Source organism: Mytilus trossulus, chromosome 6 (genome assembly GCF_036588685.1).
Source record: "Mytilus trossulus isolate FHL-02 chromosome 6, PNRI_Mtr1.1.1.hap1, whole genome shotgun sequence".
In the NCBI taxonomy this organism is placed as follows: domain Eukaryota; kingdom Metazoa; phylum Mollusca; class Bivalvia; order Mytilida; family Mytilidae; genus Mytilus; species Mytilus trossulus.
Window position 1 is genome coordinate 86,180,057 of NC_086378.1, and position 17,441 is coordinate 86,197,497.

The 17,441-nt window shown below is 31.6% G+C and overlaps 1 protein-coding gene across 6 annotated transcripts in view; it reads right to left on the reverse strand.

Annotated features, from left to right (window-relative positions):
• LOC134722095 (PH domain leucine-rich repeat-containing protein phosphatase 2-like) overlaps positions 1-17,441 on the reverse strand; it is a 58,928-nt gene that overhangs the window by 15,669 nt on the left and 25,818 nt on the right. For 2 of the 6 annotated variants that reach the window (XM_063585565.1, XM_063585570.1), the window contains exon 2: positions 11,179-11,828. In XM_063585565.1, the coding sequence (XP_063441635.1) occupies positions 11,179-11,828 (650 nt within the window). Of the gene's footprint in view, positions 1-11,178; positions 11,829-11,957; positions 12,050-12,109; positions 12,140-15,267; positions 15,698-15,762; positions 15,873-17,441 lie in introns of those variants that run through there. The other 4 variants (XM_063585567.1, XM_063585566.1, XM_063585569.1 and 1 more) reach the window with 4 other exon arrangements.

Here is a 17,441-nt window from a genome sequence, read left to right on the forward strand (position 1 = left end):
CACATCTTTACGAAATTTTTATGAGTTGCATCTTTATTTCATATTTGAATGTTCCAAAATCAATCAAAGGCTTATACATGAACTTGTAAAGTGCTTTCTTTAAGGTCGATTTCTATTAATAGGCACAGCTCAAATATTTGTGACAACTTGAAAATTTAATTCAAATGCTAAAATATTCACCCATTATTTAAACATTGTTCCCTTGCCTAAAATCGTCTTCTCCTATTTGTTCCACAAATTTGAAGCTATGAACAATTATATGTAATTTAAGTATTGTTTATACAAACAGAAAAGTTATTTCAGTTTTCAAGTAATTAATTTTATGATAAAGATGCTGACATTATGGATGCAATTAATTAACATACACAGACCACTTGTTAACATTTGACACTTTGAAGTTACAACTGGAATCTCACTAGGAGGCACACTAATCTTGTCTTAATCAGATACATGTCACAAACAATCACTGTGGGAGAGGAAGCAGAATATGATACCAGATCTCTTTAATACTGATTACACAATAAATAGTATATTATTTGAGGGTCAGTAGGTCAGTCTCCTCCCCTGGATGTTAGATGTACCCAATCTGTGTGTAAAGCCTATTGCATGGTCTTTGTATAATCAGTTTCTTGGTTCATAGCAGCCTGACTAGTTGATGGAGTTTTACAGTGCTATTATTCAATTTACCTCCCACCTTCCCCTTCCTATAACACCTTCAATATTGTTTCATGACTAGAGAAACAACTCAGCTTAAACTAGTGATATTTTTTTTCTTTATTTCAGTTTTCCTTAATGGAATTTTATCACTGGTCATTTCTAAAATTTCATTCATCCCCAAGCATTTCGGGGACAAATTTTATCAAATTTATTCCAGTGCCAGTTTGATAGACCCCTGCTACTTCACGAGTACATGGGCTATCCCCCAGGCAGACCCTTGCACTACCTGGCTGCCGATGAGACGCCTAGTCTCATCACCTAAGTGGAGAACCCTCGCTTCACATTCCCCGGCTGGCGCATTGTCGGGCAGGCAGGTTCTTCCTTACACTGAAGGTTGCAAGCTGACTTGCTCAGGCAGGAACTCAAAATTGTGTTTGTATGCTGAGTGTGGACAACATACACTTTTTAAATAGACAACTTTACATCTAAAATATGTCAAAACCAAGGATCTTTACAGTTTTCCTATTTATTTAAGATATTATAGAGATTGTTTATATCGTCTTATAGATGTTAAAAATATTTATACTATGGGATATAGTGATATTTTCTGTAGAGTATAATGTATTTTAAACTTTTACTCACATAATGATAAATTGCAGATGGAAGTATACATAGCTTTAATACTACATATACCCTAGAATCTAACAGAACTTTATAGCTGTGAAATTTGACACACCTCGTAAAAAATTATTAAATATATAACTGCATTTAATAACATCGTATTCAATGATGAGAATTTTTTAGCCCGAAAGTATTATTTTATAATTGCCTTAACTGAACAGAGTGGCATTTTCTTCACAAATTTGTTAAGGAAAATTTATCATGTTTGAATTATGGATTTATAGTTCTCATGCCTGTATGGTAATGTACTAGCACAGGGATATCCCCAAGCATACCTTGCATACAAACATCTACAAATGAGACGCCATGTCTCACTCTTCGTGGAGAATCCTCGCTCCACATTCCCTAAACTAGCAGATTGTTATACAGGCAGTTTCTCCCCCACTCTGAATTGAAAACTGATTGCATTTCTTATAAGGTTCAAATCTTATCAACCATCTGGTGCAGCTGTTGCATTTCAGAAACTGATACTGACACACTCTATCATTGAAGCATTCTCATCATTGATATACTGAATATAATTTTTTATAGCATTCTCATCATTGATATACTGAATATAATTTTTTATAGCATTCTCATCATTGAATATACTGAATATAATTTTTTTATAGCATTCTCATCATTGAATATACTGAGTATCGTTTTTATAGCACTCTCATCATTGAATATACTGAATATCATTTTTATAGCATTCTCATCATTGAATATACTGACTATGGTAGTATAATCATGTTTGAATCTTTAAACATATAAAATTTTGAATTAATCTTGTTTGGATACTGGATTGCTTTTTTGTATAGCATTTTTTTTTTTAAATTGGAATACTGAATATCATTTTTTATAACATTTTCAAATTTGGGATACTGAATTCTATGTTAATAGAATCACTTAATGTTTTGAATACTGGATACCTTTGTTTATAAAATTCTCATGTTTATTTCCTAACAAGTATGCAGTTTTGTTAAGAAATTTTTTTCATTAACTTCTAATCTTTAAATACTAAATATCATTAGTAATACATGTACATGTAGTAACATTATTATGAATCAGTATGTAACATATATTTTCATTATTTTTTTGTTTATTTTTCTCATGACTTTATTGAAGGTGAATAATCCAAACTCCTAAATCCTTGGGGGCACTCATATGTTTCCATCTGAGTTTTTGGACCTTAATGGAATTTTATCACTGGTCATTTCTAAAATTTCATTCATCCCCAAGCATTTCGGGACAAATTTTATCAAATTTATTCCAGTGCCAGTTTGATAGACCCCTGCTACTTCACGAGTACATGGGCTATCCCCCAGGCAGACCCTTGCACTACCTGGCTGCCGATGAGACGCCTAGTCTCATCACCTAAGTGGAGAACCCTCGCTTCACATTCCCCGGCTGGCGCATTGTCGGGCAGGCAGGTTCTTCCTTACACTGAAGGTTGCAAGCTGACTTGCTCAGGCAGGAACTCAAAATTGTGTTTGTATGCTGAGTGTTTCTCAAGGGCCAAAATTAAATGATTTTTTAATAAATATTATTATTCTAACTGTCTTTCTGTTTTAAGCCAGTATGATTTGCTGAGACTATGTTTTGGTTTACACACAGAAACCCCTTATATTTGCCTTGGTTGTAGTTTGTTTTGGAGCAGTTATTTGGTCTTTTTGCTCATTTTAATGTGGGCTAGCTATCATATTGCAATGCTGACTTTATTGAGATTTGCTATATCAGGATCCCTCAACAGTTACACAAACAAAGATTACACAAACAAAAGATTACACAACCTCCTACTGAAACTACAGAAAGAATATTTCCATATGAGACTACAAGAAATAATATTTCCATATGAGACCACAAGAAATATATAATAAGAGTCTACAAGAAAATACAATAGAACACTACAAGAAAATACAATACAAGACCACAAGAAAATACAATTGAGATAGCAGGATACAAACACCTTTGAAGTTTGTATAAATAGTTACTATATTTGGATCTGATGCTGCAGCTAATGAAAGCTTTGAAGACTTCTCAATTATATTTAGTGGTTGTGCACTGTGGTGGTATTATACTATTTGACTGTCAACAAATTAAATTAACCACACATGACATTACAAACAATAACAATTAGACAAATATCTTCTTTAGATCCTGATATTTAACCACAAAGTGACAGAACTATTTATCTAATTAGTTGTATTACATGATAAAACAATATAATTGAACTACTGATCTTTTAATATTAGTCCCTATAGATCTTTTCTGGGGTGTTTAAATGGCAGTTGTTATATCATTGGAAAGATTGACATATTTATAAAAGTCAAACCAATCTATCAATCAGATTTAGATTGTTCAAAACAATGGAACACTAGATGATTTTTGACATTTGTAATTGCCAAACATTTCAGCAAGATTTATCAATATGTTTAATTATTATACTATTAAGTGATAAAATATTTTTTTAAGTTTATCAAACAATTCAGACATCTTTTAGGTAAACAAAGTGTTTTTGTCAGTTTTGCTAGCCATTAGAAATATATAATTTTATTCTATGACAGAATTTTGTCTTTAAACTATACTTTTTATACATGAACAGTTACCAAAAGTTTGGTTTTGCACCTTATTTGGCATTTTTTACAATCATAAGCTTTAAGGTTTACCTTTTTTTAATTCCCAACCATTGTCCGTGATGTATATAAAGAGTTAAAAAGGCTTAAACACAGACAGAGAAAAGAACCCCAAAATGACCCCCCGACATGAACTTGTTTTTTTAACATAATTGTACACTCAACATAGGAGCAGCACATTTATTTGTATACTGTTGGTATCTCGGTTGGTATACAAATAAATCTTGAATTTATGAGTACATTTGATCTAAATACAAATAATTTAATTTAATTTTGGATGTAAAGCATCTCCTGATTGGCTGCTGTTATTTTGTGATGAGCCCATAGACATAATTCAGTCATGTGACTGTGATGTCAGCAACGATTTTTCATGGTTTTCTACGGTTTAAGATGGAATTTAGAATTAAATTATAAGAAATGACTCTTATGTTTTTTCTGTCTTTTCGACATAACATAAATGATGTGGTGCACACTGTTGAATAACCCGCTACACGCATTATTCAGTGTGCACAAAATTTTTTATACTTAAAAATATTACTGTCATTCCTTAAATGGATGGCTGACTGCAGAATAAATTTTCTGCATATACTTCTTTAACCTACTTATTTTCCTCCATTATTTCACATACAAATGCATTAAAGAAATAATCATTCATGCAAAGTCAGGATTCAGTAATTACAGTCCTTTTTGTATTTAGATATAATATAGTCTCAATTCATCTTCATAAAAGTTTACATAAATTCACGCTAGACTGTAGCCTAGTCAGGATAATTTACTTTTGTGTGAAAAAGAATCTGTAGAATTTCACATAAATAAACAGCCCTTTAGTCTTTATTCTTTCGAAGGCCACTGTTTTTAATAATAAGTTTGAAAACACTAATTAATTCAAGTTTAAACATTCTGAACTGCAAAATCATTTCAATTTTGTGGAGTCAACATTCTGTCAATTTCATTGTAAGTTAATATATAATACAAACTGTTACAAGCAAAGTCATGATATCATAAATATTATCACAAACTTTATACTTGTATATTATTCAATCTTATAAATTAGTACAATAATTATTCATTGTTCGAAATGTAACAGTTTAAATAATGATAAAATATTACAAACTTTGACTTTCAGTTTTACACTTCAAATCAAAACATTTCAATAACTTTACAAAAACACAGCCTAGAGGGAGATAATCAAGTAATATGATTACACCTTTAAAACTCAATTATCGTCGTTTTACATATTTTCTTGTTATAAAAGGTGTTAAGAGCTACAAACACATTAAGTTGGGGAATAGTACATATTTCTCCAAATTTTAGTCTAATGCCAAAGGGTAGATAACTGAATCGTGAAATCAGAAAATCTTTCAATTATTCCAGGTTTTTGTTCTCTAAATGATGATGTCTAGCTTTTGATGACTGACGTCTATCTTTATTTATTTCATAATGTAAGCATGAACATAAAATGTCCATATATGGATACTTTTTATTCTTTGTTTGTGTGAATAAACAGAAATTTCATGGTAAATTTAAATATTTAGTATGACAATAATTCTATTTTAGATAACATAACGTTATTGAGTGCTTTTATGTGATCAGTTCAGACTGGGATGAGCTGCGCTGTAAAACTTCTAAAAAAGAAATCCCATTAGAACCAGCAACTCTATTAATGATAGTAGTGGTGGAGGAATTGTTTACCCTTCCAAAGGACCTGATTTAATTTATAATTATTTGATGGCCTTCATGTTAATCAATCTTTAGTTTTCATGATTAGTGTTTTATTGAAAGGTAAAAACACTATTTGACTATTCTCCTTTTGCCAGGGTTTTGTCTATTATGTAATATTTCAATAACTTTTAGTTTTTAAATTCCCCCCCCCCCCCTTTTTTTATTCACTATACAGTCTACTCGGTTAACTCTACCTACATGACAACTGTACATGCAAGTCTAAATACCGTATAGCGGGTTATTTTCGCGGGGTGTGAATTTTCGCGGATAGAACAAAATCGCCAAAATAAATTCCGCCAATTTAAAAGTGTACATAATAACCGCCAAAATTTTTCGTATACCTTATTCAATGAAAATCGCGAAATTTTACACCCGCGAAAATAACCCGCTATACGGTAACACCAAAAATTTGATAATATACCTCTGAAAATCCTCACACCCACCACAACTACAGCCCAACCCCAAGTGAAGGCTATAAATATTGATAGCCTGTCAATACTATATATGTAGCTCATTAACAACAAGTTTTCAATACACCTCTATATAAACCCTGTCAATACCAGAAACGTAAGTCGTAAATATTGTCAATACTATATAGGTATCCTATAAACATCAAGTTGTCAATAAATAAACACACCACTACATCTCTGGGAAATACATTTATATGGTATTGTAAAGGGAATATTGTCATAAAATCTCCATCTTCTCCGAAAATTATAACAAATCTGTCAATAAAATCATTGTATTATGTATTCTATAGGGACATACATAGTCAATTGTTACCTTTAAATAGAGACAAAATTACTGGTGAAAAAATCCAAAAATGACTAAGGATTGAATAACAGTTGAACTGAGTTTAAAACTATATCATGAAGGAATTTAGACCAGAGCTTTGATACTTTATAGGGTTTATTAGAAAATAATTGTAAGCTTTACATGAATAGAGAAGAGGTAGAGCTGTTTCTCTCAAAAGATAACTAGAGGCTCTAAAGAGCCTGTGTCGCTCACCTTGGTCTATGTGAATATTAAAAAAAGGAAGCAGATTGAAAATTGACTACAAAGGTCAATAACTCCTACAGGGGGCAATTGACCATTTCGTTCATGTTGACTTATTTGTAGATCTTACTTTGCTGAAAATTATTGCGGTTTATAGTTTACCTATATCTATAATAATATTCAATATAATAACCAAAAACAGCAAAATGTCCTTAAAATTACCAATTCAGGGGCCGCAACCCAAAAACAGGTTGTCCAATTCATCTGAAAATTTCAGGGCAGATAGATCTTGACCTGATTAACAATTTTACTTCATGTCAGATTTTCTCTAAATTATTTGGTTTTTGAGTTATAAGCCAAAAACTGCATTTTACCCCTATGTTCTATTTTTAGTCGTGGCGGCCATCTTGGTTTGATGGCCAGGTCACCGGACACATTTTTTAAACAATAAACCCCAAAGATGATTGTGGCCAAGTTTGGATCAATTTGGCATAGCAGTTTCAGAGAAGAAGATTTTAGTAAAAGATATATAAAATTTACGAAAATGGTTAAAAATTGACTTTAAAGGGCAATAACTCCTAAAGAGGTCAACTGACCATTTTGGTCATGTTGACTTATTTGTAAATCTGACCTTGCTGAACATTATTGCTGTTTACAGTTTACCTATATCTATAATAATATTCAATATAATAACCAAAAACAGCAAAATTTCCTTAAAATTACCAATTCAGGGGCTGCAACCCAAAAACAGGTTGTCCAATTCATCTGAAAATTTCAGGGCAGATAGATCTTCACCTGATTAACAATTTTACCCAATGTCAGATTTGCTCTAAATGCTTTGGTTTTTGAGTTATAAGCCAAAAACTGCATTTTACCCCTATGTTCTATTTATAGCCATGGTGGTCATCTTGGTTAGTTGGCGGGGTCACCGGACACAATTTTTAAACTAGATACCCCAATGATGATTGTGGCCAAGTTTCAAATAATTTGGCCAAGCAGTTTCAGAGGAGAAGATTTTTCTAAAAGATTACTAAGATTTATGAAAAATGGTTAAAAATTGACTATAAAGGGCAATAACTCCTAAAGTGGTCAACTGATCATTTTGGTCATGTTGACTTATTTGTAGATCTTACTTTGCTGAACATTATTGCTTTTACAGTTTATCTCTATCTAAAATAATATTCAAGATAATAACCAAAAACAACAAAATTTCCTTAAAATTACCAATTCAGGGGCAGCAACCTAACAACGGAATGTCAGATTCATCTGAAAATTACTGAGCAGATAGATCTTAACCTGATTAACAATATTACCCCATGTCAGATTTGCCCTAAATGCTTTGGTTTTTGAGTTATAAGCCAAAAACTGCATTTTACCCCTATGTTCTATTTATAGCCATGGCGGCCATCTTGGTTAGTTGGCGGGGTCACCGGACACAATTTTTAAACTAGATACCCCAATGATGATTGTGGCCAAGTTTGGTTAAATTTGGCCTAGTAGTTTCAGAGGAGAAGATTTTTGTAAAAGTTAACGCCGGACGCAGGACGACGACGACGACGGACGACGACGACGGACGCCGGACGCCAAGTGATGAGAAAAGCTCACTTGGCCCTTTGGGCCAGGTGAGCTAAAAATGGTGAATTTGATTTTTTGCTATTTTTAAAAGACTTTGCTTTGATCATGAAGTCAAATAAAATTTGGATGACAGTATTACACTATTCTAATGCAATTTTTATGTAACATTTTTTTTCATTGGCTTAAAGTTACTGTCAAATCCACAGTTGACAAGTGGTAACTAAGGAAGGACCCGCCATTTTGAATTAATGGATCAATAAATGTTCGATTACTACAAAATTATCGAAATTAAAATAACACCTACCTCAAATTCACCATTTTTATATAATTTTATTCAAATTTGAATCGAAGAGGAAAGGTATTAACCTCCAGTTTGTAAGTTTTCATTTGTACGATGACATTTTAAGCCATGACGTCTTTGCGAATAACTCATTTATGAAGTTTGGCGGAATTTGTTTTGTATGTCAAATTTGTACCTTTTTCCAAGCTTTAATGTATCATTTCTTTTAGTAATGCATTAAAATCAGAATAACAGTACTACTTGAATAGTTGCCACCATTTTGAATTGAGGGTCTCAAATATCTGTTTGACTGTCTCCGCTACGCGTCTCCAGTAAAACTGCATTTGCGAACGTCAAATCAACAATCGATTGGACAGCGGCAACTCTTCAACTACAGTACTGTTATTCCTTAATTGAGATCATTTTAGCAGCCAGTTTGGCTCAATATTGTCAAAACAAGCTAAGAAACATCCATTAATGAATTATTCACTTGCAAGTGATTAATTTAACCTCATTGAATCATTCATGTGAGCTTCAATTTAACTCCTGAGCAAGAGATGGGTTATGCATGAACTAAATATGTTCAGCTATTACAAGGAAAAGAATGTAGTCTGTTAAGCATACACCATCTCTTAAAATTTTAAGTTCATGCAACATACAAATGTATATCTAAACTTCAAAGTATCAGCAAACAGGACTAATGTGCCTCTGACAGATCTAACAAGAGTTTGTTCATTACAATTCATCACTGTTTAACTATGTAGACATTGAGATCAGCAGCTGTATAGAAAAATGTGATGGAAATATTGGTTGTTGGACAAACAGACAGACACAAATAGTTAAACAGTAAATAATACCACAAGTTCTATGGGAATATCAATTTTTATTCCGATTAGAATTGAGACTTATTTATTAGGAAGTCAAACCATAATCCTATTTATAAGGCAAACTTTATACTTATTACAAATTACATTTAATCCTCCATTGAAAATTCTCTTGTTATTAAACAACATTTAAATCCTGTGAAGAAAATCTTTACAATTTTCTGCCCTAGTTGAATATTTTGATTATCAATACAGATTGGTTAAATAGAATTGCTATCCTTATAAAGGTTGTTAAAATAACAAGTTTTTAAAAAGCCAGGACAATTAAACAGATTACAATTTAAGATTATAAAAATAAATCTTTTGAACTCTTACAAATAAATATATGGTTAGAAATCAACAAACATTTATTTACAAGTTTGATTTTACTAAGCAGGACGAATGAAGAAGAACTTTTTTCATTTTTATACCAAACTTGTTATAAAGTGTTTCAATTGTTTCTTCTATCACAATATTAGCGAAATTCAAAACAGTATTGGCAATATTTTTAAACCAAATTAAGTAATCATTCATACTGTTTTTATCAGCAAGAATATTAAATGAGGCCATTGGGGCCAGCTGATGAAGTCTATCAAAAAATAAAATGCCATTATTCTTTTTTTTTTCTTAATGTTTAAGTTATTATAAATGACAAGTATAAGACTTGTATTGGATTACTTTCCTTGTATGTTTTTTTTTCAGGACGAAACTATTAACATTTTAACAGTGCATTTAAAACTCCATTTCAAATTGAAATGAGGTTTTTATAATACAAACAAAATCACTGAATCATTAATTTCTACATCACAACAAATATTTACATAAAAATTCAGGTCAAACTTTCTCAGACTTTTGCAATGGTTATTAAGTTACATGATATATAGTCTGAAATTGGATGCCTCCTTTAAATCCTGTTAAATATACAAAATTGATCACCTAACATAGCAGTGCTCTATCATCTGTGAAATATGTGTTAAAACACCCAAAAGTGAAAAAAGATAAAGTCTGTTGTAAGTTTTGCAACATTGTATGTTCCATTGCATAAGAACAATTAAATATTTTATCTGAGTTGTTGACAGTGGTCATTGGTCAGTAGCAAACTATTAAATATAAATCTGTGTACCTTGATTGAGGGAGAAAAAACAAAATATATGTACCCTCTTAAGAGATGTTTCAAAAGATAAAACTATTTTATAAAGACACAACTTGCAGCAGAATACTGCAGTCAGGTCAACTGCATGTAACTTAAAAAAAAAAATCTTCTGTCCATTTCATTTAAAAGGATATATATAGATTCTACTACTGCATCAAGTGTAATACAATATTTATCCATTCTCTAAAGTTAAATTTTCAAATTTAAAACGCGAGGCTTGCCGAGCATTTTAAATTTTTAGAATTTAACTGTCGAGAGTGGATTAATATTGTATTACGCAAGATTTAGTGGTGGAATCTGTTTCTCTAATGATTTTCAAACAATAGGCAGGCAAACTTATTCCTTCTTTGCGACTGATCAGTAAAAAGATGTGTTCTTTCCATGTGACGTCATCAGACATGGTCCCCTTTTTCCATGCCGTCACAATAGAAAATTCATAGGAAAGCAAGAAAATTTGACGTCATAATCAGATTTTAACCTTTGAAGTACTGAGATCAAAATAGCCACACATTGATTAAATTTTTTTATACAATGGGTGCAGAAAGGGATAAATTGACGAAGAATTAGAGAAACAGTGATAATACACCCCTAATGACGAAAATAAATGCACCATTTATCAAAACATAATTTCCTTACCTGCATAGAACTTAACAAGATAAGACAGATCTTCACTGGCACCAAACTCCTGTATTTTACTTATATCTGTATATCCTATCCTTTGCAAATATTCATTCTGTATGGCTAGAGGACAGTCAAAGGGTTCTAGTCTTTTAATAATGTCCCCGTTCAACTGAACATGGAGAGAATTTGGTGGTCTGCCACATCGTGTACATATCTTCTGGGACTGTGTGGATAATGTCAATTTGAAAAGCTGTGAATTATCAGCATCAGAAAAGAATACTCTTATATATCCATTACTGGTATCTTTATCTAGATAAGGACGGTCAATGTCATCAGCATTGATGCCCATCGTCAGCATTCCATCAGAAAAACTCTTATCTCTTTTATTTGCTTCCACATATAAATCGGCTAATGAATCTGACAAGTCCCACGTATCCTCTTCATTCTTGTTTCTCGGTCCCTTCCCATGATGCAATCCACCACGGAGATAAGTATCTACAGTCCACCATGCATCTGCCCCATTGAAGTCTCCATGATATAAGGGGTCATCAGTTCTTGTTGTCGCATGTGATTGTGCTGATATTTGACTAGGGGCACAGCTGTCAAAACTTACACGGCTACTGCTGCTGTCTTCAGTGCCTCCCTCTGGTGGTGGATTGATAGTCCTACAAGTAAAATAATGATAGTTTTTATTCTGTTTATATTATCATCTTGACACAAAGTAATACTCTATTCTTAAGCTTCAATACCTCTCTGTAACCTCTTAAGTTATTTCTGTAGGTTTGTTTAATTACCTTATAGTCAGCGTCATTTCAAACATCTTCAATATACAGTGCAATACATTTTTTCATGGTGTATTCATTTTCATAAGTCTAATACATGCTTGTACAAATGCAGTTTACATGCATATAAAACCATTGAATAAATTTCATGAGAATTATGTTACCTCATTTGAACTGTTAAGCTGTTTAAACAACACTAGTTACCAATACAGAAAACCAATTAACAATAAGGACAAAGGCTAACAAGTAATGCCAAAAGCCAAATACGACAGCTTTAGAGTGTTACTAATAGTTACTAAAGGATTTCTTAGTTCATTCTTATATTATGCTCTAACATCACTGTCCTATGTCAGAGGAATGGTAGGGCACCCTAAAACATGTTTATCCCCACCTTATTATCTTACAATGATATAGCTGTCAGAGGGGAATATCAAGCAAAATGTATGACCAACAAAAATTATTGCAGATACTGGGATGAAATAAACATCACAATAATCAAAAATTCTAAAAAAAAAATCCTTTCTTTCAAAAGCCCAGTTTACCTTCCATGTTGTGATATTTATGAGTCTCTTTAAAAGATAACTCTTAGTATGGAGTCATTTTTGGGTTGCTACTTGATTTTGTGGTTTAAAGGAATTTTGCAAGAATGCCTATAAGATATTTGTGTATTATAGTGGAATGTGTGTTTTTTTGCGGTTGATGTTGTCTGTTCTATAAATCAGTCTTTTTGGCAAATCCTTTTATCTCTTTTCAGGTATTATTTTTGAGTTATTATGATTTATCGTCACAAAAGAAAAATCCCTGAAAACTAGTATTTAAACCCACAGTATTGAATGAAAAGAGTATTTCTTGACAAAATTAATTTTAAATAGCTTAATTTAATCTCTCAAATATAAAACAATGCCTTGTAAGAGAATTAAATTATAGCCAAGTTCAAATATTATCAGAATCATGATACGGTAGCATACTATCATGACTATATTAAGACTTCCTTAAAACTCTATTAAATAATTATTTATTTCTAAAAGTATCAAATTGCATTAAGCTCAAAGCTATATAAATATAATTTTTACAATAAATTTTCCCACGTTCTTTAACCAACATGACAATTAAATAACAACGTGTTGTTGTATTGTGAGGGGAGAAGGTGATACCTCGTAACATCCTAAAATGACAAATCGGTAATAGGACACTAATACATTACTATAGGACTATTACATATTATAATTATAGAATTCTACCCCACATTTACAAGGTTGAAAATGTTATGGTACTCTAATGTCCAAAAAACATTCTTTTAAGGTGAAAAAGCTGGTTTAGTGAATTTTGTACCAAGTCAGGAATATGACAGTTGTTATCCATTCGTTTGATGCATTTGAGCTCTTGATTAGGGATTTTCCTTTTTAAATTTTCCTTAAAGTTCTGTATTTTTGTGATTTTACTTTTTGTTACATTGTAAGTTAAACAAGAATGTTTCCAAAGAACACTGATGCCCCACTTGCACTTTCATTTTCTATGTTTAGTAAACCATGAAATTGGGGTCAAAACTTTAATTCGCCATTGATTGGCATTCTACTTTCATCAAAAATTAGCTTGACCAAAAACTTTAACCTTAAGTGGGAAAACAGACGGATGGACAGACGACAAACAAACAAACAAACAGACACACTGACCGAAAAACATAATGCCCCTAGGTGGGGCATAAGATTATTTACTGATCTCTGAACTAGATAAAGTGTGATCTTATAGGGGTCAAACTTAAGATCACTTAATTAAGTTTCAATAGTTGAAATTCTTCAAATAGATTAAATATACTATAATTGAGCCCCTGAATAAGAATACCTGTAATAGACTAATATTGACAAGATACATGCTGCTTTCCTATTGTTACAATAGTCCTCATTCGCAGCTGGAAGCATGGTCAGATTTAAAGTACAAACTTTAATCTTAACCCTTCACAACACCACTTTAAGTAAAGAAAAGTGATTTAATTACACTATATAACTCCAATATTTTGGACTATTAATAATAAATGGTTTCACTCCTTCCAAGTTGCTAAAGATATACCTTAAGCATTTTCAGATAGAAGGGAATTTTTGACTCTACAGAATAGAAATGTGCAGTTTTTATATTTTATTATTGAGCATAATAAATCTTCATTAGAATTATACCTAGCAATCAAGAAATGAATAGCAAGTTTTTAAGAAATCTGAACACTGTGGTATGAGTATCCATGGAATTGTGTCCAGCACAAGATGCAGACTAACAAACTAGCAAGACTCTTTTTATATTTCTTGGACTTAATTTAGGCCTTCAAATTAAGGATCACTTGACATACAAATCAGTTAATTTGATTACTATTTTTTTTTAACTTAAACACCAAAAAAGGTGGATTTGTAAAAAATGTGACACGCTAAACCAAGCAGCAAGTCCAGTGAATGTCCTATGGGTATGATAAACAATTATGTAATTTAACTTAGATTTTAGTTGATAACACTCACAAACAAAATGTCTATAACATTTTGCAAATTCTTTCAACTGTTTTATTGTACAATATAAAATTTAAAATAATACATTTGGACCTGCAAAAAAGTAGACTTTGTTGGAAAATATTCAATCAATACAAATAACAGGTACAAGAAGTTATCCCCTGGTACTTTATTAAAGCTATCTATTATCAGAACTGAAAAATTATCATTTGCTTAAGTCACCGTTGGGTGTTATGTTTATGGTTCACAAAGCTATAGGGTCTGTATATCAAGACTAAGGATGTCCCCAAATGGAATCAGTCAAAATAAGAAAACTATGCTGTTTATCATTTTCTCGTCAGGGAGAATAATGATAAAGGGATATAAGTTAATGCAATTGTAACAGATAAATTTTTAGAAACCATTCAAAACATTGAATATGGGTTTTTTTGCCATCTAAAACATCAACATCAAAAAGTGACAGTACTTTAATTACTGAACTTTTTTTGTTTTTGCTCAGGACAGTCTTTAAAATTAACACTCGTATCTTAATGCAAGATTACAAAAGTTTATAAAATCTTTCAATATAAATTAAACAGTATTTTATCATTTTCTTTATAGCAGTATATTCATAAGGTAAAATTTTAATGCAAATTTATAGATTTTCATGTTTATTTTGTAAATATTTAGTGCTACATTTTAAAAAGAGTTTATTTTCAAATTCCATTAAATCAAGTGTTATACTACATTGTTATATTTTTCAAGTTTACTTAAAACTCCAAAGCCCTCTTCTAATTGTTTACCTTATAATTTCATTTACATACAATTAAACTTTGTAAACAAGCCTGACTTACCTTGGAAATGGTAATATAATTTTGTTATATTCTGGAACATACATTTTCAACATTTTCACTCAAAATATCACAAAACAAAACAAACTCTCCTGATTAACTCGAACAGGTGTCTTTTTTATCGTGAAATACTACTCCATCCTTGAACAGTTAGACAATCTCATGTTTAGAACTAAATTTATAATTCAAGAAGCTGTTTACATCTTTTAAGGTTCAACCTTTCACCACTACAACCACGTTATTAAGTCTACTTTTACCGAACATCTCTTAATACTGAAATCTGACACTTTCTTCAGGAGACATTTTTATATCGACAAACTAAGATCAATTAGACCTTCAATTAAATATGGTACAATGTGAATTAGACAATGAACAAACTAGTGGTAGATTTAAATTCACAGTCATTCCGATGTCGTTACACCTGAGCGACCATTCAAAACCAGCTATTTTTGTTATTACATTCACCCTTTTGATCTAAACAACCCCAAACATTTGTACCTGGATAAAAATCTAAAGCTTTCACATCTCAGCTCCATTGCTCCATCCAATCTTGATAAGGTATAAAAAATATGTTGTGACGCTATCTAGATGTCGATCATATTTGGTGGGATTTTATTTCTTTGTGTCCAGTGACTATTACATGTAATATGGTTATCAATCAAGCAAACTTATTTTGGACATCAGGGCAATAAACATGTAGTACAAAGTGATAAAGATCATAATTATAATTATCAGATAATTTCATCAAAGATTGTTTCCTTTTCACCTTATAACATCTTAGTTATTTTTGAATTCATTACTTTATTTACTTGTTTATCTTCAGCCAAATATGTCAATCTTATATCTATAGATTAAATATTTTTAGAATAAAATTTTAAAGGGATGGATCAAACAGATAACTAAATTACCTAAACTTACTTTTTTATCAGCATACATGTAGTTATTTTCTACATAATTTCAATCATGAAACTAGATGTGTCAAAGCAACACAAATGGCCCCGTCTCCAAAAGTTGAAAAATCTGCAATTTCAATAACAAATGTGGACAAAAACATGAAGGTAGTCTCACATATAAAACTAGAGGCTCTCAAGAGCCTGTGTCGCTCACCTGTTACTGTATTTACTGATGTCGGTCATCTTGGTTGGTAGGTGGGGTCATTAGACACTTTTTTTAAATAGATACCATAGTGATGATTGTGGCCACATTTAGTTTAATATGGCCCATAGTTTTAGAAAAGAAGATTTTTGTACAAGTTACAAAAATGACGAAAATTTGTTCAAAATTGACTATACAGGGCAATAACTCCTTAAGGGGTACTCTTACAATTTTTATCATGTTGATTTATTTGTAGATCCTACTTTGCTGAACAAAATTGCTGTTTACAGTTTATCTCTATCTATAATTGTATTCAAGATAATAACCAAAAACTGCAAAATTTCCTTAAAATCACCAATTTTAGGGCAGCAACCCATTAATGAGTTGTCAGATTCATCTGAAAATTTGCGAGAGGATAGATCTTATTCTGATGGACATTTAAATCTTAAAAGATTTGCCCTAAATGTCTTAGTGTTAAAGATATAAATCAAAAACTGCATTTTACCACTATGTTCTAATTTTAGCCATGTCGGCCATTTTGTTTGGTAGGCGGTGTCATCAGACACATTTTTCAAACTATATACCACAATGATAATTATCGCCAAGTTTGGTTTAATTTGGCCATGTAGTTTCAGAGAAGAAGATTTTTGTACAAGTTACAAAAACTGACGAAAATTTGTTAAAAATTGACTATAAAGGGCAATAACTCCTTAAGGGGTTGACTGACAATTTTGGTCATGTTGACTTATTTGTAGGTTTTACTTTGCTGAACATTATTGCTGTTTACAGTTTATCTCTATCTATAATAGTATTCAAGATAATAACCAAAAACTGCAAAATTTCCTTAAAATCACCAATTCAGGGGCAGCAACCTAACAACGGGTTGTCCGATTCATCTGAAAATTCTAGGGCAGATAGATCTTGACCTGATTAACAATTTTACCCCATGTCAGATTTACTCTAAATGTTTTGGTTTCAAAGATATAAGCCAAAATATACATTTTACCCCTGTGTTCTATTTTTAGCCATGGCGGCCATCTTGGTTGGATGGCCAGGTCACCGGACACATTTTTTAAACTAGA